This window comes from Martes martes (assembly GCF_963455335.1).
Source record: "Martes martes genome assembly, chromosome: 10".
NCBI classification, from domain to species: Eukaryota; Metazoa; Chordata; class Mammalia; order Carnivora; family Mustelidae; genus Martes; species Martes martes.
Window position 1 is genome coordinate 30,195,954 of NC_137898.1, and position 22,938 is coordinate 30,218,891.

A 22,938-nucleotide genomic window follows, 5' to 3' on the forward strand; every position below is an offset into this window, starting at 1 on the left:
CAATTCTTTGGGGTATATGCCCAGAAGAAGCAGAATTGCTAGACCCTGTTTAATTTTTTAAGGAACCATGATACCGTTTTCTACAGAGCTACATCATTTGAGATACTCGCCAGCAGTGTCCAGAGTTCCAGTTGGCCCACATTCTTACCAACACTTGTTATCCTCTTTTTTACAATAGCCATCCTAATAGATGCAAAGTGGCATCTCATGGTTTTGATTTGCATTTCCCTCATGATAAGTCAAGGAGAGCATCTTTTTCGTGCACTCATTGATTATCTACAGATCTTTGGAAAAATGTCTATTCAAGCTCTTGGCTCATTTCTTTATGGGGTTGTTTTTATATTTTTAAGTTGTACAGGTTCTTTATATATTCTAGATATTAACTCCCTATCCAATATATGATCGGCAATTATTTTTTCCCATTCTGTGACTTGTCTGTTAATCATCAGTTGTACCCTTTGATCCACAGAGGTGTTTAATTTTGGTGAAGTGTAATTTATCTATGTTTTCTTTTGTTGCCTATATTTTTGGTGTCCTATCCAGGAAATCTTAGCCAAATCCAGTACCATGAAGTTTTCTCCTCTGTTTTCTTCTAAAGAGTCCTATAGTTCTGGCTCTCATGTTTAGGTCTTTGATCCACTCTGAAGTTAATTTTTGTAGATGGTATTAGAGAAAGGTCCAGTTCTCTTCTTTTATTTGCGGCTATCCAGTTTTCTTATACCATTGGTCGAAAGGACTGTCTTTTCCCCATTGAGTGATCCTGACACTCTTGTCAAAAATCATTTGACCATATACACAAAGATCTATGCTTGCATTCTCTCTTCTGTTCCATGTCTATATGTCTGTTTTTATTCCACTACCAATACAGTTTTGATTATTGTAGCTCTGTACTTAAGTTTTGAAATCAGAAAGCATGAAACCTCTGACTATGCTTTTCTTTTTCACGATGGTTTTTGCTACTCTTGGTTCCTTGAGATTCCATATGAATTCTAGGATGGATTTTTCTATCTCTGCATTAAAAAAAAAAATCACTGAGATTTTGGTAGGGATCGCAGACAATCTGTAGATCGCTCTTGGCAGTACTGACATCTTAACAAAATCAAGTCTTCCAATTCATGAACACAGAGTGACCCTTTTTTTGGGGGGGGGGGTCTTAACATTCTCATTTTTTTTTATACCTAAGAAAAGTGTGACCCGTCTTGGTGGCTATTTTAGTTTCATCAGTAAGAGGTTCACAGGCCTGAGACCAAGGTCATCTCAGTGTTCCCTGAAAGTCATGCCCTGTCCCCAGTAGAAGCAGCCCCTACAGAGAGCACTGTCCTACTACCCCTTTACTCTTAGGCTCCTGTGGCTTCTGACCTTTTCTCTTACTTGCCACTCATTCATGCCACAATTCATTTAGCTAATTAGACCTAAAAAATGCTGGTAAAATGGAAGGCTGTTGTTTTGCCTACACAGAATCCGCTCTCCTTTCCTCTATGAAGGAGATTTCCTCAGGGAAACACCTCTTCTCTCCAATTGGGTTCATGTGCTTTGTTTGAGTGGGGCTGCCCCACCCAGGTTCCAGGAGTGGGAACAGTCAGGCCTGGTTGATTGGGACATTTTATCCCCTTGACCATAGTTACTGCTCCAGAAATGGGCACACAGTCCACATGGGTCCATTGAGAACTAATCCCAGGATTTTTATTGGAATGCCACCAAAAAAGGCACTTTGGTTCCATAAGACTGTGAGCAATAAGGATGAGATAAACCTGAAGGTGCCAGGGGCCACCCCATTGGGCCTGAAGACGTTGCCAGCCCAGGGCAAGGCCAAGTGACAAAGAGAATTTCTGGAAGAAATCATATAAGCACCTGAATCAAACTGGGCCTGAAGGAAATAGGGTGTGAACCTTTTAGTTACAGGAGTCAATTACTTCTTTTTGCTTAAGTCTTATATGCTTGGATTCTGTCATTCATAACCAAAAAGGTCCTAATTGAATCTACTGTAACCTAGCTCCTAATACCAGTGCCATACAAGTTTTTTTTAAGTTACTTTTTCATCAACTCTCTGAACAAATTAAATATTTATGTGGTCAGAAAGAATCCAATGTGTCCCCCAAATTATACTTAATACAATAAATGGCAAGTTACTAATTATTCAACCAGATTCTAGAATAAGCCCAGGGGGATGGTTAGCACGTAACTACATATATGCATGATGTAGGGGCCTAGAGGGTTCCAAAATCCAGGCAACAAATTCATCCTGGGCTTCCTGTCAGCCATGGGAAAAAGCAAAACAAGGTTAATGAAATAATTCGCCCAATTATCCATTCATTTCAAGAGCTGCTGAAATGTTCAAGAACATTTAAATCTATTTAGACGCAGTTTTCAAATGGTCTGTTATAGTCTTTTCCAAAGAAACTTGGTTAGTTGCTTTACAAAGTTTCATTTTGTGGCCCATGGCTATTATAGGACATAGAGGGTGTTCTTTTTTTTTTTTTTTTTAAAGATTTTATTTATTTATTTGACAGAGAGAGATCACAAGTAGGCAGAGAGGCAGGCAGAGAGAGAGAGAGGAGGAAGCAGGCTCTCCGCTGAGCAGAAAGCCTGATGCGGGACTTGATCCCAGGACCCTGAGATCATGACCTGAGCCGAAGGCAGAGGCTTAACCCACTGAGCCACCCAGGTGCCCCCATAGAGGGTGTTCTTAAGGCCAAAGGCAACTTGTTTATCTTGGTGTCTCTCCCAGGGCCTGAATGAATAGCAGGTGCTCAATGGGTCTGTGCTTCCTGAAAACGATCAGAGAATGCCCTGCCGCCAAGCCCAAACCAGAATCACGCACCTGTGAGGATCACAAATCCAATTAGAAAGAAAAGATCTCCCACAAGGGAGCTGAGTCATACTTCTTACATACATCTTATGTTGGTGACACGTTTTTTAGATCTTAATCTAATATGAGCCAAATCATAATGAGATACTTCCACATAGACTTTGGATAAATCTAGAAAAGGAAAGCTGCTTGTTCAAATTAAATTGTGTGCTTTCTGCATCATATTGGCTTTGCTGATAATTCGCTTATGCTAAATGTCAATTTCAAAACTACTGGGTTTCATTGCAAAGGATTTAGTTTAGTAAAAACAGAGACATTGGGTTGCACAGTTAATCAGAGAGATTTGGGGGTTGGATGAATATCATTAAATAGCATCTGTCTTGGGCCATGTGGGTGGCTCAGTCAACTGAGTGTTTGACTCTTGATCTCAGCTCAGGTATTGATCTCAGAGTTCAAGTCCTACACTGGGCTCTACGTTGGGTATGGAGTTTATTTAAAAGAAAAAAAGTTGTTAGTTACATAATTGCAAGAAAGTGGGTCTGAGAAAAGTTTTTGGTGGCATGCCTACTGTAAGTCCAGGAAACTGAAATATAGTTAGCCAGAAGTGGGATTTTCCTGGGAAAAACTCATGTGTTTGCCAAACGTTCCATACTATAGCACAGTGGATACAATTATGGGCTTTGACTCAAGTCCTTGTTTCCTTCTTTACCAACTGTGTGACTTTCTGGAAGTTTCTTAGACTTTCAGTTCCGTCTTCTGTGAAATGGTGATAATAATACTTCAGAAGGATGTCTTGAGTTTTATGTAGCAAAATATTTCTAAAACACCTAGCACAGTCCTGGCATATGGTGAGCCCCAAATTTAAAATGTACATGTATATGTGTGTGTATTTATTTAAACTAAGGTGATTGTTCATATGGATGTCTGGAATATAACTCAAAGCAAATCACAGGGTAGGCAAAACTTGATGCATTAGCTATTCAGAATCAACTCATTTTATGAGACATCTGATTTATTTTATGAAACTATATCTTATAAGGTATATCTAGTTCAATTTTTAAAATAGTAAATATATTGGGAAGTCTGGGGGGCTCAGTCAGTTAAACATCTGACTCTTGATTTTGGCTCAGGTCATGATCTCAGGGTCATGAGTCTGAGCCCCCTGTCCAGCTCTGCAATGGAAATGGAGCCCTGCTTGGGATTCCCTCCCCCACTCCCTCTGCCCCTTCCCCTGACTCATGTGTCCCCACTCTCTCTGTCTAAACAAACAGACAATACAAAATAAAACAAAATAACAAATGTATTGGGAAGGCCTGAGGAAGCGTCCCCTGGGAAAATAAATATAAAATTCAAAACCATAGCAGGTTATAGAGCAAACAGCATTCCTCCTGTTACGGCCATACCGTAGACATCCTTATCAGTGCTGGGGCTGACTTGACTCAGGGGGCCCCAGGGTGGCACCTCCTCCTGTCTACACCCCCTGCCCTAAGTACAGAGTTACATTTACACCAGACAACTTTGAAACAGGAGACCAAGTCACCTCTCGCCAACATTCGCGTTATGCTTGGCGTCTGTCAACTACACCGTTGACGCGCCCTCCTTCTCACCTGAATGGTCAGGTTGCTTTTGGTATTCAGGACTTTCCTCTCAGCATCCTGGAAGGCCTTCTGCAGCCGCTGCTCCATTGTCTGAGCAAACTTGCAGGACTGGATGTTGTCGGACTGGCTCACGAACTGCAGCACTAGAACCAGAGTAACGGGTCAGCACTCACCAGATCTCTGTGTCTTGGTCGTGGACTTCACAGTGGTCATCACATAAAACAGCCCGATTTTACATCCGAGAAATCAGGCAAATAAGGACGGACAAGGTTTGCTTGTAGTGTTGGAAGTGGGCCTTAAAATGACTTATAATAGAGAAGAATCAAAAGCACGATCAAACCTAAGGTCCCCCCGGATGGGAAAGATTTGGGGATCATTTGGTTGGACCATGCAGACATCTGCTCCAAGAATGATACAAATCAAAGAGAGATCACGCCTTCTATTTTTTTGGAGAGGGGAGAAAAGTCAACTGACCGGCATCATTAAGTTGGTCAAGTCTTTCAATTCCAACGGTTTCCCCGCTCTCGTGGTTTACCAGCCACCTGATCAGAATCACGAGGGAGCTTGAGAGAAAGATTTCAAGGCCTAAGCTCAGAGACTCTGATTTGGGAGCAGCTGGGACATGCTGCTCTGAAGCATAGATTTTATGGATGTTTAGCTCTTACCACTATTCACAGGTAATACAGAAAAGAATTAAAAATATTGTGCTTGCTGCCCATAAAGTACAAATTATATAAACTGAGAAGGGAGGCTCCCGCAAAGGACTATTTCTAATAAATCCAGGGTTGGGAAGTTTAAGCTTTTGTGCAAGGAACTTGGACAGTTCCTTAGCAGGGCCTTTTGAGGAAGGTACACAGGACTTTTAAGAAATGACAGAGCAGCTAGTACGGGAGTCTTTAAACAGGTGTCCTCTTGATACTGCCCCTGATTCTGGAATGGAGGGGAATCCTTTCTCTCTGAGGTACTTGCCTGTTCTCAGCTGGAAGTAGCCTGCAGGCTGGGGATTCCACGGGGAGGCAAGGACTGCCACCGACTGCAAGTTTGGGGTATGCTGCTTCAGATCTGCAGTGACGTTGCTGACCCCATAAACACCCAGCATTTCGATCACCACAGCAGGCAAGTACACCAGCCTCCCTTTGGTAGCATAATAACCCACGGTGATGTTATGAGAATGTTCCAGAATGTCCACCTACAAAACAAACAGACCCACAGGACTCAGTGTTAGTTTTCACGGTACTTTAAGTTCTTCTTGGTATTTCTTAGAACCACCACTGTTGTTTAGCATGGCTGGGGAACAAGTTGTTCTTATTCAACATTCTAATAATCCTATAAAGCATACATGGACTGGAAAGTCTCAAAACATCAGAATACAACAAAACGCAATTTATTTCCAACCTACATGGGATCGAATTAAATCTGGGGGGATTTTGTTGATTCCTTAAATGCCTCAGTATAATCCTGTGAGCACCAACGGTCACCCAAGAAGGCAGAGAGGAGATGGCAGGCAAAAGAGATTTCCAGAGACGAAAGGCTGGGAAAAACAGCTTTCTTATCACTTATGAAAATTAAAAGGCAGAAACGATAGATGAAGTGAGGGCTTCTTTAGGACGGGGATTAGGTAGTAAATGAGGCGAATTCCTCTTCTAAAAGCTAAGAGAAGAACTATTCACACTTGAGTCCATTCCTGGCTCGTAAGTTGGTTCAGGACCTAGGTGAGGGTGGGGAGGGGCTGAGGACAATCTCTCTTAAAACTGAGTCCTAAGAGACACTGATGCACTGAGTTCTTTCTGACCCAGATGTTAGATTTTCAGGCTTTAGATTTTATTCTTATTTCATTTTGCTTTCTTAGTGGTTTTTTAAAAAAAGATTTATTTCTTTCTTTGAGAGAAAGCAACTAAGAAAGTGGCTAAGAAAGTGACTCCCCGCTCCAATCCTAATGACCTTGAGGAGCAAGTCTCAGTTTGGGGATTATTTATATTTAGTACCTCTCTAATGCTGGCTAATCAAATGTTTAAACAAAAAGACATGGGGGAGGGGTGCCTGGGTGGCTCAGTGGGTTAAGGCCTCTGCCTTCGGCTCAGGTCATGATCCCAGGGTTCTGGGATCGAGCCCCGCATCGGGCTCTCTGCTCAGCGGGGAGCCTGCTTTCCTTCCTCTCTGTCTCTGCCTGCCTCTCTGCCTACTTGTGATCTCTGTCTGTCAAATAAATAAATAAAATATTTAAAAAAAAAAAAAAGACATGGGGGACATCGGCTTTAGAGCCTTCCTCAAGCAACAATGTCTAGCTTGCATTTACCCAGTTATTATCATTACTCTCATTTCTATGATTACCTTTTATTTGTGGCAAATGATCCCGATTTCCACCAGGATTAGCAAACATCCTTTCAAAAGTTTTTTTTTTTAAAAAAGGGCCGATTTTCAAAAAATGAACTCATAACTAATTGTGACAGTGGTCTGCGATGAGACGCAGCAAAGATAAACACTGAAGGTAGTTTGCAAACAACTAAGTTTGAAAATGACATGTCAGGTCACCAAACAGAAATACTCATATTTTCAACTTTCAAGTAGTTTCTGGGGTAGAAACCACAGATGCTTTTCATGAAATGAGTTTCTTTCTTTCTTTCTTTCTTTCTCTCTCTCTCTCTCTCTGTCTTTCTTTGTTTTCTCTCAGAATTATACAAAAGGGATTGACAGGGGCGCCCGTGTGGCTCAGTCAGTTGAGCATCTGACTCTTGGTTTCGGCTCAGGTCATGATCTCAGGGTCCTGGGACTGAGCCCCGTGCCAGGCTCCCTGCTCAGCATGAAGTCTGCTTGAGATTCTCTCCCTTTCTCTCTGTTCCTCCCCATCCTCCCCCCGCCCCCAACAAAAAGAGATTGACAATGACCAATAAATTATGTAGCAAACCTTATTTCTAGTCCTCGGTGTGGTTGTGGAGACCATGAAGCCGAATGCAGCTGCAAGACAAGCCTCAGAGGGAAAAAGACAGACCGCTATTTCTAAGTGGTGGAAAGGGCCATCCACCAACTGCCAATCACATTTAGGGCTTTAAAACTTGGCATCAATCCCAAAAAGTGCAAAGCGAGGGTTCCATCCCTTGGCTATGCCATGGGAATCAGCTGACAGTTGTTAAATAGTACTTGGCATTAAAGTGTTTGGGGGAAAAAATGTTTTATTTCCCTATCTGCTGCTGGCTATTGAAACAAAGTTGAACTCAATTTACAATAATTTTTAAATGTCCAGAAATAAATCACCATTTACAGTGCTGAGGAAGATGAAGGGAAAAGCAGTGGACAGTTTCTTGAGAATTAGACTAACAATATCAAATACTTTCCCTAAACAATGGGATAATGGTATGATTTAAAACAGTATATCCAGGCTTGGAAAAAAAAAAAAAAGACATAAGGCAATTAACCTCCATTTTCCACCTCAAAATTTGACCTTTTTCTCTCTAGTCACCACAAAGGAGCTATTCACCAAAATGAAGGAAGATGTTACTTCTGACATGTGTGGTCATGGTACCCAGAGAGGAGGAAAATCTAGATGTACTCGGGGTCCAAGAGGAGGATGTAGAAGGCTTAGTTTAATTACAAAAGCGAGGGGCTTACGTGAGCCGAGACGTCATTCTGGTGGAAAGCCTTCCGTAATGCCTGCGTGAGCCCTTTGGCTATACTGAACTTCAAGGTTTCACTGATCTGCACTCTCCTCTGGGTCAGAAGGAGAACTGTGGGACCAAACAGAAGCACAGTAGTCAGGGTAAGGCAGCAGACCCCCTCATGGAGCTCCCCTCTCCTCTCCACCCTCCACCTCCTGCAAGTTCTGAATAAAGCTGGTGACCGCAGGTCCAACCAATGAGAGCGGAGGGCTGGGGTAGTAGCTCTCTCGGTCCCAAGTCCCAAGAAGGGAGGCCTCATATTGGTGTGATCCTAGAGGAGAGAGAGCTAATATGCTGGCTGCACTTCATTTCTGACCAATGCTGCCTTTGACTTTGAAAACTGGGTTCAGCAGTGCCTGGCCCCAATGGGTCTGCAAGAAAATGCATGCAAGAAAATTCCGACAACAGCGTTCCCTGACAGCCTGCTGACGTGCAGGCCCTGAGTGAGGTCCTGCAGCCTAAAATAACCCTGAATGAGGCAGGGGCAGCCCTGCACCCTATAAGTGGAACAGAGAGCAGGATGGAGACCCGGGGTGGACAACAGGCACCTGCAACTGAATGTGACAGGTGTTATTTGAAGGGAAGCCTCTGATGCTGTCGGAGGCTTCAGGAGGAACATCCAGCCCAGACTTGGGCAAGGGGGCAGGGTTCGGGGAAGGTTTCTTGAAGCTTCCGCTGAGTCCTGAAGGGTAACAGGGAATGAGCTAGGCCAACAGGAGAGGGACACCCCCCACCCCCAGCCATTCCCAGAAGAGAGAAGACCAAGAGCAAAGGCACAGTGGTGAGAAGCAATGCCTCTCAGTATACATGTTTAGGCTTGGTCCTGCTGGCTCCAGGAAGCGAGGGGTTTTCAGCGAAGGCATTCATTTTAGAGAATTTGTTGCCTGCAGACTGGAGAACAGATTGGGGGGGGTGGCTAGTCTAAGGCAGAGAGATAAATTTGGTTGTTGTTGCAGAAATAGAGGTGAGTGACGACAGCGTGAACCGGAGAAGGGGCAGTGGGGACAGAGAGAAGGGGTATTCAAGGATTTAGAACCGAAGGGCCCCTGTCGTTGGCCAGGTGTGGCTGGGGTGATGGAGAGTGACACAGAAGTGGGGGAGAATGTTCCAGACTTCTGCATCTAGGTGGCTGGGGTGGCCTGCCTGTCAGAGGAGGGGGAGTGGAAAACCAGACGGTATAATTTCTTAAGAAACAGAAAGCAATAGTGTACTTTCTGCTATACACCTAGTTTCACAATTTCCCATTTTAGGATAGGGTACGTCTCAAGATATAATTTCACTTAATCCTTTGTAGGGCGAAGAGGAAGTGGGACTCGAGCATTCACCATTGGCATGCTCTTTCAAATAACGTGTCTGGTGATTTTTAGAGCAAACACTGCCACTGATGAAAGTGCCCTGGGCCTTCCTGGCCTGCTGAGCTGCCCCCGGGAGGCGCCAGCTCGAGACAACAGACACCACCCAGCTTTCTCAAGGCCTCCTTTTCAACATCCAAAGGAATCCTGGGCACCCTCATCACACAGCTGTACTTTTACTATCTGCCGACCGACAAAATAGCTAACAAAAGCCTTTCTGAATTCTGTAGGGCTTCCGAGATTTGCTATCGTACTAACCAGCTCATTCCTTTATGTGACACATCCCTGATTTGTTCTGCAGGAAAACTTGCTACACGTTCATTTTCTCGGACCACCCTCCCCCCCGCCCCGCCCCCGGCAGAAGTGGCTTCCCCAGGGGCCTCTGATATCGGGACGGACCTCGGGACTAGACTCCATGTCCCATAAAGCTCCCCCTCTCTACCATCACTTATGATAAGGACCAGAGGTTCTCAACCTCAGCACTGTGACATTTGGGGCTGGATGATCCTTTCCTGTAGATCCGTGGGGACATACCTCCCTTTCATGTCACAGACACCCTAAAACGTCTCCGGACATGGCCTGATGCCTTCTGGGGGAGAAGGAGCCAAACTGTCCCTGGTTGAGAACCACTCATCCTAAAGAACTCAAATAATTCTGCTACATCTCTGAGACCAGGGCATGACTGCTACTTTCAAGTAAAATCAGGACAGTGGACTCTCACCTGTCTTCACCAGGAGCTTACTGGACATCTGACACTCCAGGTTGGACGCCATTTTGCCGGTGGTGACCACGGAAGTTGACGCAGCGGGGAGAGCAGCATCTGTATTTCCCGCCAGCGCGGGTGGCAAGCGGGTGGCCCTCACTGGTGCGGTGACAGATGTCAAGGCTGCTGTGATGGTCAGCGGGCGGGCGGTGGCCGCCCGGGGCATGTCTGGGTTGGTGGGGTTGGGAAGGCCCGTGTGCATGGCTTGTGGTTTCCTGGGGAGGTGCGTCGTGGACAGCAGGCCAGAGGCAGTGCCCGCGTTCCCTTGCATGGCTGTGTGAGCACTCATGGTGTGTGCTGTTCTGGAAAACATGTAGGTTGGCGTGAAGGAGAAGGTCGGATGCACCACCCCCGCTGTCGTCTTTGGGCCAGGCGCTGTGTTGTTTGTGGCATTTTTAGCTAGAGCAGTGGTCCAGCTGCTCTTAACTAATCCTGAGGCCACGGCCGAAGGGTTACTGCCAGGGCCCTTGGCGACCAAGGCTGCAGACAGCGCCCGTGGACTTGATTTCCCCAGGAACGACGTAGCTGCGGTGGCGGCTGCTGCTGTTGTTTCCGCCCTGGACGACACTGAGGGGTCTGCTGCAAAGAGGAAAAAAAGAAAAGTCTGTCGTTGGTCCGCAGGGCGTGTGTCACTTGTGGTGGTGACAGATGGATGGAACTTGCGGGTTTGCTGGCGAGAAAAGTCTCTGTACTCTGGAATTTGGGCAAAACGGCACTAGGTTCGTTAAGTCAATTACCCACAGTGAGAATGTCCCTTACAGAAACCTGTGGTTGGCAATAAGGACGTTTAAATTCTGAATGGAGCTCTTTCTCACCTTACGATGGGGTTCTGTCCTAATAAACCTGTCATAAGTTGAAAATATCGTAAATCACAAATGCATGTAATACACCTAAGCTACCGAACATCCTGGCTTAGCCTAGCCCACCTTAACCATGCTCGTAATACTTACCGTAGCCTACAGTTGCTCAAAACCATCCGACACAAGCCTGTCTTACAATAAAGTGCTGAATATCTCACGTAATTTGTTGAACACTGTACTGAAAGTGAAGGAATAGTGGTGTGGGTACGAGATGGTTGTAATCGTTATCACTGCTGACCTTCGTGGTCTCGTGGCCGGCTGGGAGTTGTGCCCCGCTGCCCTGCCTGGCACCACTGGAGAGGACCATACCAACTTATCACTACCCCGGGGAAAAAAACCCAAATTCAAAATTCGAAGTGTGATTTCTACCGAATGCCTATGACTTTTGCACCGCTGTAAGCAGAAAAATTGTAAGTCAAACTCTTTTAAGTCGGAGACTGACTGTACTTTCAAAAAACTCAAGTCAGCAGAGGATAAAGGACAGGACTTTTGGGGACTGCTAACTTGTTCATCACCCTCAAAGTGTGTTTCTGCTCCTTCTAAGCAAAGCCGGGTGTCTGTGTTGAACTTGACGGTCCTTTGTCCACAGAAGCAGTCCTAACTATTTTGGGGGTACCAGGAAACCAACTACCTGCACGCGTGGCTGCACCTGTCCGTTTGTCGGGGCCCCGAGAAGCCAGCAGCACTTTGGACGGGGTCCTGAGTCCGGCCCTGCTTGGTAGAGGAGACTCAGCCATCGTGTGATCTCTCAAGGGACTCTGGAATGGTGGAGAAGCGCTTATCTCAGGAGATGGATAGACATCACTGGAAATGGAGAGACTCCTATCCATTCCATCTGAAAGCACTTCGTGGACGCGGGCTGCGGAAGTCAGCCTTGGAGAAGCTGGCAAAAGAGCACGTGTTGCATGCCCAGGCAGCTGGAGACGGGGATGAGACGCAGCATGTTGGCCTGCGGGTCGGCCCTCTTCAACCTCAGCTGTTTGGAAGTCTCTGAAATAGGCACTGGTTACGGACACCACGTCCGTATGGTTTCCAACCATGATAACCTCTGACTGTGGGACAGGCTGGTTGGCGCTGGTACGAAGGGCTGGATGCTGGACGGTGAAGCCTTCTGCAGTCACTAAGGGCCCAGCAGTAGCTCTGAGATCCGAAGGTTTTATTGTTCTGGCAGCTGAAGTTGAACCACTGGGAGGAGGAGTTGAAGCTGAACGAGTTTCCCAACGGGTGGAGTGAACTGTGTGCCCATTTAAATCATCATGTGTCTGCTGCTGCAAGCCAGATCTCATTGGCTGTATGGAGAGGGATCTGGTTTCTGTGGGAAGAGAACTCCCGAAAACAACTGTGGTCGCTGGCTTTAAAACACGTCTCATTGTTGAGAAATCATAGACCTCCGCGGAGGAGGGAAATGCTGTCCCCTGTTGGGAGGTTGGGACTGGCGACTCAGAGCGGCCTTCTGCGGCTGCGGGAGCCTCTGGGTTGGTGCTGGATGAGCGGGGGGTTGGGAAAAGAGTCTGGGGGCCTCGAACGGAAGGCATGGAAGGGAGCGCTGATTCTGAAGGGAGGCTTGTTCTCAGTGTTGTAAGGAGAAAAGATGAAATACGATCCGTGCTGGAATCAGAGGGGAACCCATTTACAGTGTGAAGACTCAGAATGTCTTTTCTTGGAAGGGTCTGGAGAGCAACTGTCAAGTTTGCCTTTTCGTTTTTCTTTAAAACAGCTGTCACGCTCTCCTCCTCCTGCAGGAAAGAGGCCCAAGTTGCAGAAAGGAGATGGGGAGATTTGCTAGAGCGGGGGAAATCTGTAGCTGCGGTCGGAGGGGACCCGTTGGTGCCTTCTTCTTGAGGAGATCGCTTTTGGGGTGCAGTGGATGGGGAAGCCTGATTCTGCACGAGCTGGGGGAAAGTGGGTACAGAGGGAGAGTCGGCTGCTGTGATGTTCCATGCCCCAGAAAGGATGGCTTGCCCTCCGCTGGCAGTGGGGAGAGGCAGAGGAGAAGGCACCAACGAGGAAGCCGTGTGTTCTGCCGAAAAAGTGGGCCCTTCGGAATTCTCTGGAGCAGCTGGCAAATGCAGTGGGTGAGTGGAGTCATTTACAGTAGCAGTGGCTAGCTTTCTGGTGGTCGTTTCCACTGCCCCAGATCTTGCAGTCTGGGAAAGCAAAGACACAGCTTCCTGGGTCACAGCGGTGGCTGCTGCACTCTTAGAAGTCGGCAAAGACACCTCACTGTGCACGCCCTTGGCCACCCCAGCTTCCACAGAGTGGGTGGTTGTAGGACTTGAAGCCCCTTCCGCCACTGCCTGTGAAGGCGGTCCATCTGGACGCCGAGGAAGACTTCCAGGTACTAGGGGAACTGGAGGCAGGTGGGCCAGTTCTGCCACGGAGCTCAAAAACTCAGGTGTGGGGGAGCCTGCGGAGTGAGGACCTGCTGTGGGGGGCAGCTCAGGCCGCTGTCCTGTGGAGGATCCAGAAAAACCTAGATGAGGGATGCCTATCAAATCGTGGGCATATTTGGATGGAGTGTGGTTCATTTCACCAGTGAATGGGATTGGGGAATTAGCTATGCTCTGACTTGAAGAGGAGCCAGGAGGAGCGCTTTGGGGGAAGAAAGGCACTTGGGTGGGTCGTTCGGCTGGTTTAGAAAAGATGATGGAATGAGGTGAGTCAAAAGCCAATGAGGAGGATGAAGGTGGAGGGAGAAACGGGAGCATGTCTGATCTTGGGGCATGTTGTGTTGTAATGGAAGGAGTCCCTACCCATACTGGCTGAGATGGGATCGTGGACAAGGAGGGGAGCATGCTGGTGTGAGGCAAACCTGACATGGAGGCTGCGTCTTTTCCCCCTTGAGGTCTCAGCTGGACCACAGACTCCGTGGAATCCTTGGAAGGCTCGAGGAAGGCGCTATGGCCACTTCCTTGGTAAGGGGAGGAAGAGAAGTCCCCGTGAGCCCTAGCTCTGCGGTGTGTCTTCGGTGGAGGTGTTCGGGGGAGCTGCAGCATGCTCGTGTTGTCAGGGGACGGTCCCAGCACATTCTGGATTCTGGCCACTGCCGAGGAAGACTGGACTTCTGAGAAAGGCCATGTTGGTGAAATCGGTAACACTTTCCCGTGAGGAAATGACTCTGGGGTCGGGCTGACTGTTATCTGTAGATTGTCTACTCCTGAGAAACAAAATATCACATGGTCAGGCATCAGCAGATCACCAAGTGCCTGCTTTGGGAGGTCCTGGAGGTCCTGGAGAGAAGGGGTGGGCATGGCAGGCATCGCCCCCATCTCACAGAGCTGTGCCCCAGTGCGAAGACTCATTAAACATATTCAGACAATGGGGCGCCTGGGTGGCTCAGTGGGTTAAAGCCTCTGCCTTCGGCTCAGGTCATCATCCCAGGGTCCTGGGATCAAGCCCCGCATTGGGCTCTCTGCACAGCGGGGAGCCTGCTTCCTCCTCTCTCTCTATCTGCCTCTCTGCCTACTTATGATCTCTCTCTGTCAAATAAATAAATAAAATCTTTAAAAAAAAACATATTCAGACAATGATATCATTACACAGGTACAAATGCGGCAGCTACCCTCCGGGGCAGGGATGGTGAGCAACAGGCTCTGATAAAGTTATATTTGAGCAAAGATGCAGAAGACACCTGTGTATCTTAAATCTTTTTTTCTGTACCACCTACAAGGGTTGGACTGGGAAACTCACAACCTAGAAAATCAAAGATCAACGTGACCACCTGCCATGGCCAATGACACCAAAATGAACCTGATGCAAGAACCCAAAATGCAAAATGAGAGAACTGTGTGTCTGGATGCAAATGTCTTTTTAGGACCCTAAGTCTTCCTCTCTGAAAGATAAGCTATTCACATCCAATGGAGGACTAGAGATACCTCACAAGACCCAGGGTCACTACAAGCACCTACAGAGACTTCAGACTGTCAGCACCAACATTTCCTGTATAAAGCTGCAGGTAGAAAGGAAAGGAGGGAGGGGCTCAAAATGGTGAGCTCCACAGGAAAGGAGGCAAGGACATAACTGAGCAGAAAGCTGGAAATTTCATGCTTGGGAAGAGAAATAATCTTGCCGGACGATTCTCTGGTCCCCCTTTCCATGGTTCTGCAGTGTTGATGGTGTTCATGACCCCAGAGGTGGCCAAGTGCCCTTAAGTCATATTTTAAATTAAGAATAAAAAAGAAAATCTACTTCGAGAGCTTTCTCCATTACCTAAAAACCTCAGAACTACCTGACAGAAACAAACCAAGGGGAGCTGAAGTTATGAAATCTGGTTTGAAGTGGAGTGGGGTGGGTAGGTGAAGATGGGTGATGTATAGGAGCAAATTTGTGTTTTGGAACAAGCATTCTGGCTATGGAGTGAAGAACAGAACAGACTGGAAAGTGGTAGGCATGGATAACAGGAGAGAACAGAAGGAACCTCTCTGCCCCCACAGTGGTCCAGGCATTGGGATGGCTGGAAAGTTGTGAAAAGGAGTTGAGCCACGGTATAGGACTGAAATAGGCCATCCTTGATGATCTCTTTCAATTTTCAGATAATATAGTCCTTTAAATATGTTGTGTATTTGTGTGAGTCAGTGTGTATGTGTGTGTGTGTGTGTGTGTGTGTGTGTGTGTGTGTGTGTGTGTGTTTTAATGGCTGCAATTTCTCCTGTATGCCTCCCATTAAGAGGTGAGGTCTATGTCTCCTCATCCTGGAGCTGAGTGGCCTGAGACCATTCAACCAAGTACCGTATGGCAGAAGCAATGCCACGTGACTTCCAAGGTTACCATCACAAAAGGCCAGACAGCTTTTGGAAGGCTTGTTCTCCATATACTCCTTCACTCTTCCTCCTGGAACTAGCCACGACTCTGTGAACAACCCAAGCTCCATGGTGAGGCCATGTAAGTACTCCAGTCAACAGTCCCAGCTGAGCCAAGATTCCCAGTCATCCCTGCCCAAGCACCAGCCACGTGACTCAAGAAGCCTCCAGGTAATTCTAGTCCTTAACCATTCAAGTCACCCTGGCTGTTTCAGTCTTCCCTACTGCGTCCCCAAGAATCATGAGGCAGAGACAAGCCATCCTCACTGTGCTCCATCTGGATTCCTGAAACCATGAGCATTATAAAATGGTAGTTATTTTACCACACTAAGCTAGGGGTGGTTTGCTATGCAGCAATAATAACAAATGATACGGGATTGTGTCCTTCACTTCTGGGAAATGAACCTCTATAGCTTTAACGAGATTCTCAAAAGGATTCAGAAGACAAAACACAGCTAAGAACTCTTCATTTCAATGAAAATTATTTCTGCTTTATACACAAGATTTTAAAATTATGTCTATGTTAATAAATAAAATATATTTGTATTAATCGATGTATCATGGAAGGGGTAGAAAGGGAAGAAAAAATTTTAGGGGGAAAGGAGAGGTAATTTATTAAGAAGGAAAAAATAAGTTAGGAGAAGTAGGGCAAAACCAAATTACAGAAAGCTTAAAACACTCAAAAAAGGCAGTGAAGTAGAAGTGTGATATAGGATGGATATAGAAGTACATTGGACACACTCTACAGTGTTCCCATGATCCCTGTCTCTTGGTGGTCATGCCTTTGTGTGACCCCTCTTCTTGAGTATGAGCAGGACCTGTGACTTGATTCTAAACAACAGAATATGGCAAGGTGATGGGATATCACACTTGTGTTTATATTATCTAAGACTTAGTCTTGCTAGTAGACTTGCTCTCCTTAATGGCCTGATGAATTGAGAGGCCCTACTGGGAAAGCCCATGTGGCAAAGGATTACGGGCAACTTCTAGAATTGCAGGCAGTCTCCAGGAACTACGAGCAGCCTCTCAGAGCTGAGGATGGCTTCCCATGGACAGCCAGCAAGAAGCTAGGACCTTCAATTACGGACGCCACAAGGAAATGAATTCTGCCAACAATCTGAGTGAACTTGGAAGTAGATCCTTCCCCAGCCAAGCCTCCAGATGAGAACACGGCCAAAAGGACAAGACAACTGCAGCCTTGTAAGACCTCTTGCAGAGAACCCAAAGAAACTGTGCCCATGGAAACTGGGAAATCATTAATGTATGTTATTTTGAGCCAGAAATTTGTGGTAATCTGTTATATAGTAACAGAATCAGACACAGACACGTTGGAATGTTGCTATGAAACAGGTTGTATTCTTCTGTTTAAGTCCCATTTTTCACTTGATCTTAACCAAAAGGTTGAGAAGTGATTTAAGTCCCATTTTTCAAAGAGAAAAAGAAGCAACACCATTTTATTTTATTTATTTATTTGAGAGAGAGTGAGAGAGAGCATGAGAAGGGAGAGGGTCAGAGGGAGAAGCAGACTCCCCATGGAGCTGGGAGCCCGATGTGGGACTCGATCCCGGGACTCCAGGATCATGACCTGAGCTGAAGGCAGTCACTTAACCAACTGAGCCACCCAGGCACCCCGAAGCAACATCATTCTAATCAAATTACTGAATTCTTTTTTTCTTAATGAAATCTGACTCTCCAATCCATCCCCTTCTCCTGTCCAAAACCCCTAACTTTCTTCTACTTAGAATAACCTGAACTACTCTTTGCAGAAAACTGTGGTAACAGTCTTGTTAAAAAATGCACAGAAAACAATGATATGTCCCACATGCTCCTGCATAAGCCCCTAACCAGCGATCCTTTCTGAACGTTAAAAATATCACTCATTCTAAAGAAACCCCACAAAAATAAAAAAAAAAAAAACAAGTTATCACTCATTGTAGGGACAAGCCAACCTTTGCATGGAGTCCCATCAGGGCTAAACTTACCCTTGAACTGAAGTTCATTAACTAATGAAACATAAAAGGGGTTAGGAAGTGCTTGGACAGGTTGGGAAGCAGAATGTCAGAAATGGTGAGAACTGCCTCCCTAGTCTCCCCGGACCTCGAGCCCCCGCGGGTAACACCCAGATGCCTAACGATGAGTTGTTTGCGCCTCTGTCCTCCCGAAGCCCTTCACACTGGTAGCGCATCGTTCCCACTACTTGCACAGAATGCCAGACCTGGTCTCCAGGGCCGTGTGCTCGAAGTATTCCCACTGCATAGCCTACAAACCTGAACCTCGTAAAAGCCCATACGTACGTCAGGCTCCCCTGCTGCTTTTTCTCTGCTCTGAACTTCTCTCTTCAGTCCCTCTGACTGTCAGTCTCCTGTGCATGGCTGTTTTTGTCCCAGACCCCAAGAGAGACCCTCCTTTCCAAAGTCATCGGAGTCTCCTACTTAAGAAATATTTCCCATTCGGGGCACCTGGGTGGCTCAGTGGGTTAAAGCCTCTGCCTTCGGCTCAGGTCGTGATCCCAGGGTCCTGGGATCAAGCCCCGCATCGGGCTCTCTGCCCGGCAGGGAGCCTGCTTCTCCCTCTCTCTCTCTGCCTGCCTCTCTGCCTACTTGTGATCTCTCTCTGTCAAATAAATAAATAAAATCTTTAAAAGAAAGAAAGAAAGAAAGAAAGAAAGAAAGAAAGAAAGAAAGAAAGAAAGAAATTAAAGAAAAAAAAAAGAAATATTCTCCATTCAAGATCCAAGGGCCTCCCAGCACTGCCCTGGATGGCTTCCTGGTTTCCTCCAACTACTGGAAGGTGGCTGTAGTCATAGCCCTTTCCCGCTCAGCGCTTCCTTCCGTTGCCTGCTGGAGACACTGAAGAGAAGGAGGCCTTCCCACAGCCAGCCTGGGACACTTTGCCATCCACGATCACGAAGCCATCCGCTTTGTCCCATTCACTGCCCACCAGCGGGTTTTCTTAATTGCAACACTTAAAAAAAAGCAAACCTGATCAACAGCAGCTCTCAAATGCAAGAAACTAAGACAACCAGTTAATAAACAAGTATTCCAAACCCCTCGTCCTTGTATGTCAGAGAAAAATACCAGCAGCTTTCTATCAGGCCTCAGGGTCGAACTGTCTGGATTCAAATCCCGCTCCTCCATTTGCTAGCTGTGTGACCCCGGACAAGTTACTTATCCTCTCTGTGCCTCTCCCTCATTTGTAAAATGGGGACTATTCCAGTACCTACCTCATGGTAACTACATTACCATGAAATTGTTTTAAGTATTAAGATGAGGTGATACAGGGAGGCCTGGGTGGCTCAGTCAGTCAAGCATCCAACTCTTGATTTCGGCTCAGGTCACGATCTCAGGGTCGTGATATCAAGCCCTGCATCAGGCTCCAGGCTCAGCGAGAAGTCTGCTAAAGTTTCTCTCTCCCTCCTTCTCCCTCTGCCCCTCCCTGTGCGTGCTCTTTCTCTCTCTCTAAAATAAACAAATACTGGGACGCCTGGGTGGCTCAGTTGGTTAAGCAGCTGCCTTCGGCTCAGGTCATGATCCCAGCGTCCTGGGATCGAGTCCCACATCGGGCTCCTTGCTTGGCAGGGAGCCTGCTTCTCTCTCTGCCTCTGCCTGTGCTCGCTCACTCTCTCTCCCTCTCTCTCTCTGACAAATAAATAAAGAAAATCTTTAAAATAAACAAATACAGCTTTAAAATGAGGTAATACATGTAAAGTCCTTAGAACAGTGCTTGGTACATAGTGTTCCCAAAACGCTAGCTATTATTGATATTGTTCTTGTTATTATTACTTGTTTAGTCCAGCATAGGCATGGATGGACTTCCTTAGAGGCCTCGGATGCTAGTCAAAACTCAGAAATGCCTTGCAGATTGTGCACTGTCATAATCCCACACGACCATGGATCTCCTTATGGTTTGCAGAATCTTGTCATACCCTCATCCCACCTTGTTCCTCACAGTACCTGGGAGGTAGAGGATAAAAGTTCTTACCTCAATTTTACATGCAAGGAAACCATGCCCCAGGGAGGTTAAAAGCTGGCTTGGCCAAGGTCATATGGACAGCTACCCTACAGACAAATATGACTCATGCCCCCTGACTTCAGACCCAAAGCTGTCCGCTCTGTGTGGGAAGGAATGGCTCTTCCTCCATCACCAGGTCCAGAGTGGGCTCTGTCCTCCCAGAGGGACCCCCACAGTCTGGAGCCCACATGGCAGCCCGAGTGTGTCTCCTGAGTGTGAGGCCGAGTCTCCCTTCCGTGCTGCTTTGGCAAACATTACTGAGCATAGCTCTACACCACTGAGACCTCGATTCCCAGAAGGTCAACAGAGATGAACCGAGCAGCACCGCTCTGTGGAAGCATCTGCCCCAGACCCACGGTTCTGAAGTGTGGCGCCCGGGACATTCTTCCTGACACGGTTTCTCTTTGGGGCTTTTTCAATGTGCCGGTTAAACACAATCAGACTGCCACTCCTTGAAGCGATGCCAGCAAATAGAAGGCTGTGTTTATTGCTTCCACAGAAGCTTCTTAACTATCGAAGCTCTTTCATAGCAATTTTCTTTAAACAAACAAACAAACAAAAAATATATATATATACACATATATGTATATATATTGCTTTCAAATCCTTTGTGAACAGGTTTAAAAATAAAATTGAATTTCCCCTTTTTGATTTACTCTTTTTCATTTTTTAAAAGTCTCACTTTATGTGATCATTACAGAAACTTTAGAAACAATGGAAAAGTTGAAGGAAAAGAGTCCCACACATCCCTCAGCGCCAGCCACCGGCATGTCCCACCGTGTCGAGAGAAACCACAGTTCACCCTGTGATGAACTGTACTTCTAGATTTCATTCTTGGAAGAGCTTTGGTTTATGTGTTTTCAGACCTGTGATCACACTGCACATTCAACTTCGTACCTGCTTTTGGTCATTTTACATTATTTTAAGGCATTTTTTCATATTGGATAAGGCTGCATGTTTTTCCCGGTAAGACAAGGTATTATAATTTGTTTAACTGACTCCTGATACAGGTTATTGGGGCGCCTGGGTGGCTCAGTCGTTAAGCGTCTGCCTTTGGCTCAGGTCATGATCCTAGAGTCCTGGGATTGAGTCCCACATCGGGCTCCCTGCTTGGCGGGAAGCCTGCTTCTCCCTCTCCCACTCCCCCTGCTTGTGTTCCTGCTCTCACTCTCTCTCTCTGTCAAATAAATTTTTAAAAAATCTTAAAAAAAAATATAGGTTATTTATACATTTTCAGTTTTATAAATAATAGCCTCATCTCCTCCCAATTCTGTCATCATAATTACATTGTGGCAGGTGGGACAGATGTAGTGACCCTCTCTTATGGACAAGGTCACCACCCACATCTAACTTGAACACCATCTGCATCAGAAGTAAATTAATGTGACTTGGGGTCTCTCTCCTTCCCCTCCACTCTGCCATCATCCTGATTCTTTCTGATAAGGTCATTTATAAGTTTAAAAACTTCACCCCAGGGTGCCTAGGTGGCTCAGTCCATTAAACGTTCAACTCTTGATTTCGGCTCAGGTCATGATCTCAGGGTCGTGAGATCGAGCCCTGTGTTGAGCACTTTGTCAGGCTGAGCTCAGAGCCTGCTTCAGATTCTCCTTCTCCTTCTCCCTCTGCCCCTCCCCACTCACACACTCTCTTTGAAAAAACAAAAACAAAAATAAAAACAGAACCTCACCCCACTGTTTAGACAGCCTAAACCCAACCATCGAAAACTCGAAAACTCGATTAAGCACCAAAAACTGATCCTCCAAAACAGGATAATCCTATCAGCAAACTTTTCCAAACCTTCCCATTCATTTTTGCTATTTCATTCTAACAGCCCTAAGGGGAGTTGAAACCATTTTAATCATTAGACAAGAAAGACTGGAGATGTAGGAAAGTCTGAGCCAACTGGAAAGCAGTAGTAGGGCCTTAGAAAGTTGGGCAAAAGGCGTATTACTGGACTTCACCCCATGTTGAAAATGTAAATGTAAACTGCTCCTGAGTGATAGTCTCATAATTAAGATATCACTGTTTCCACAACTCGTCATTTTTAGCTCTATTAGAGTACTTTCTCCTTTCTGTTCAGAATTATAGCCAATTACCTCCCTTATTTGCTCAATCACTTAGCCATTTAACCCCCAAATCTTTTCTCAGATAGTCCCTCCCTTAAGCAGATGAACACACTGTAACCCTTACTGGGAAGGCGGTCAGGTGTCCCCGTGAAGGGTTTGGGATCTAGAATCAGAGCCGCTGGGTTCACAGTCCACCTGCCTTGTTCCAGCTGTGCCAACTTAGGCAAGTTACAGACCTCTCTGTGCCCGTTTGCCCCTCACACGATGCGTGTAGTAATAATCTCTGTCTCACGGGTCGTCTTGAGGCTGAATGGCATTAACCCACGTGGAATATTTGGAACACACCCTGGTATGTGGTCAGCAGTCAATACAATGTTACTTCCCATCATGGTCATCAGGGAGCACAAAATCTAATTAAGAGGTTTCAGAGTCATGCCTTTTTTTCTAAACTATGGTAACAGGAAATGATTATACTCCTACTTCGCGATAAACTTACTCAAACTTCTCAGGGGCGGTTCACGTTTCTTACAGTGAATCCCTTGTCTCCAGCTGTAATTCTGCAATGAGTGCCGGGTGATCCACCGGGCTTTCCTGGCATTAGTAAAGGCTCACTGAACCTCTGTACTGGGTTTTTCCCCTGAAGTCTGCTTATTCCCACAATCAAGCATGTGGTTTTTGAAATGACTTACTCGGCACAGTTGCAAAGTAAACACTTTCCCATTGAGATTGCTTACAAACCGGGCATGAGAATCTCACTACAGCGAGGGCTGAGATGCTGAGAGGAGAAGGCAGAGGCAGAATACACATATATAAGGGAATAACTTTCATAACCCAAATTAACGCAGAAATGAGCAATTGAAACAAATTAACATTGGAAAAAGGAGGCACTATTGAAAAAGGCACCAGGACCAGAAATATTTGGCTGAGTTCTACCTACCTTCTAAAAAAAACAAGGTGATGCTAACATTATTAAACTAATTCAGGCCTTTGAGATATATGAAAACATCCCCAATTCATTTTATGAAAC

The 22,938-nt window shown here is 46.1% G+C and overlaps 1 protein-coding gene across 4 annotated transcripts in view; it reads right to left on the bottom strand.

The window, feature by feature from the left end:
* KIAA1549L (KIAA1549 like) overlaps window positions 1–22,938 on the bottom strand; it is a gene marked incomplete at both ends in the record, with an annotated part of 252,816 nt that overhangs the window by 98,320 nt on the left and 131,558 nt on the right. For 2 of the 4 annotated variants that reach the window (XM_080817503.1, XM_080817501.1), the window contains 5 exons: window positions 4,417–4,550; window positions 5,377–5,596; window positions 8,014–8,129; window positions 10,134–10,754; window positions 13,848–14,192. In XM_080817503.1, the coding sequence (XP_080673629.1) occupies window positions 4,417–4,550; window positions 5,377–5,596; window positions 8,014–8,129; window positions 10,134–10,754; window positions 13,848–14,192 (1,436 nt within the window). Of the gene's footprint in view, window positions 1–4,416; window positions 4,551–5,376; window positions 5,597–8,013; window positions 8,130–10,133; window positions 10,755–11,684; window positions 14,193–22,938 lie in introns of all 4 variants that reach the window. The other 2 variants (XM_080817502.1, XM_080817500.1) reach the window with 2 other exon arrangements.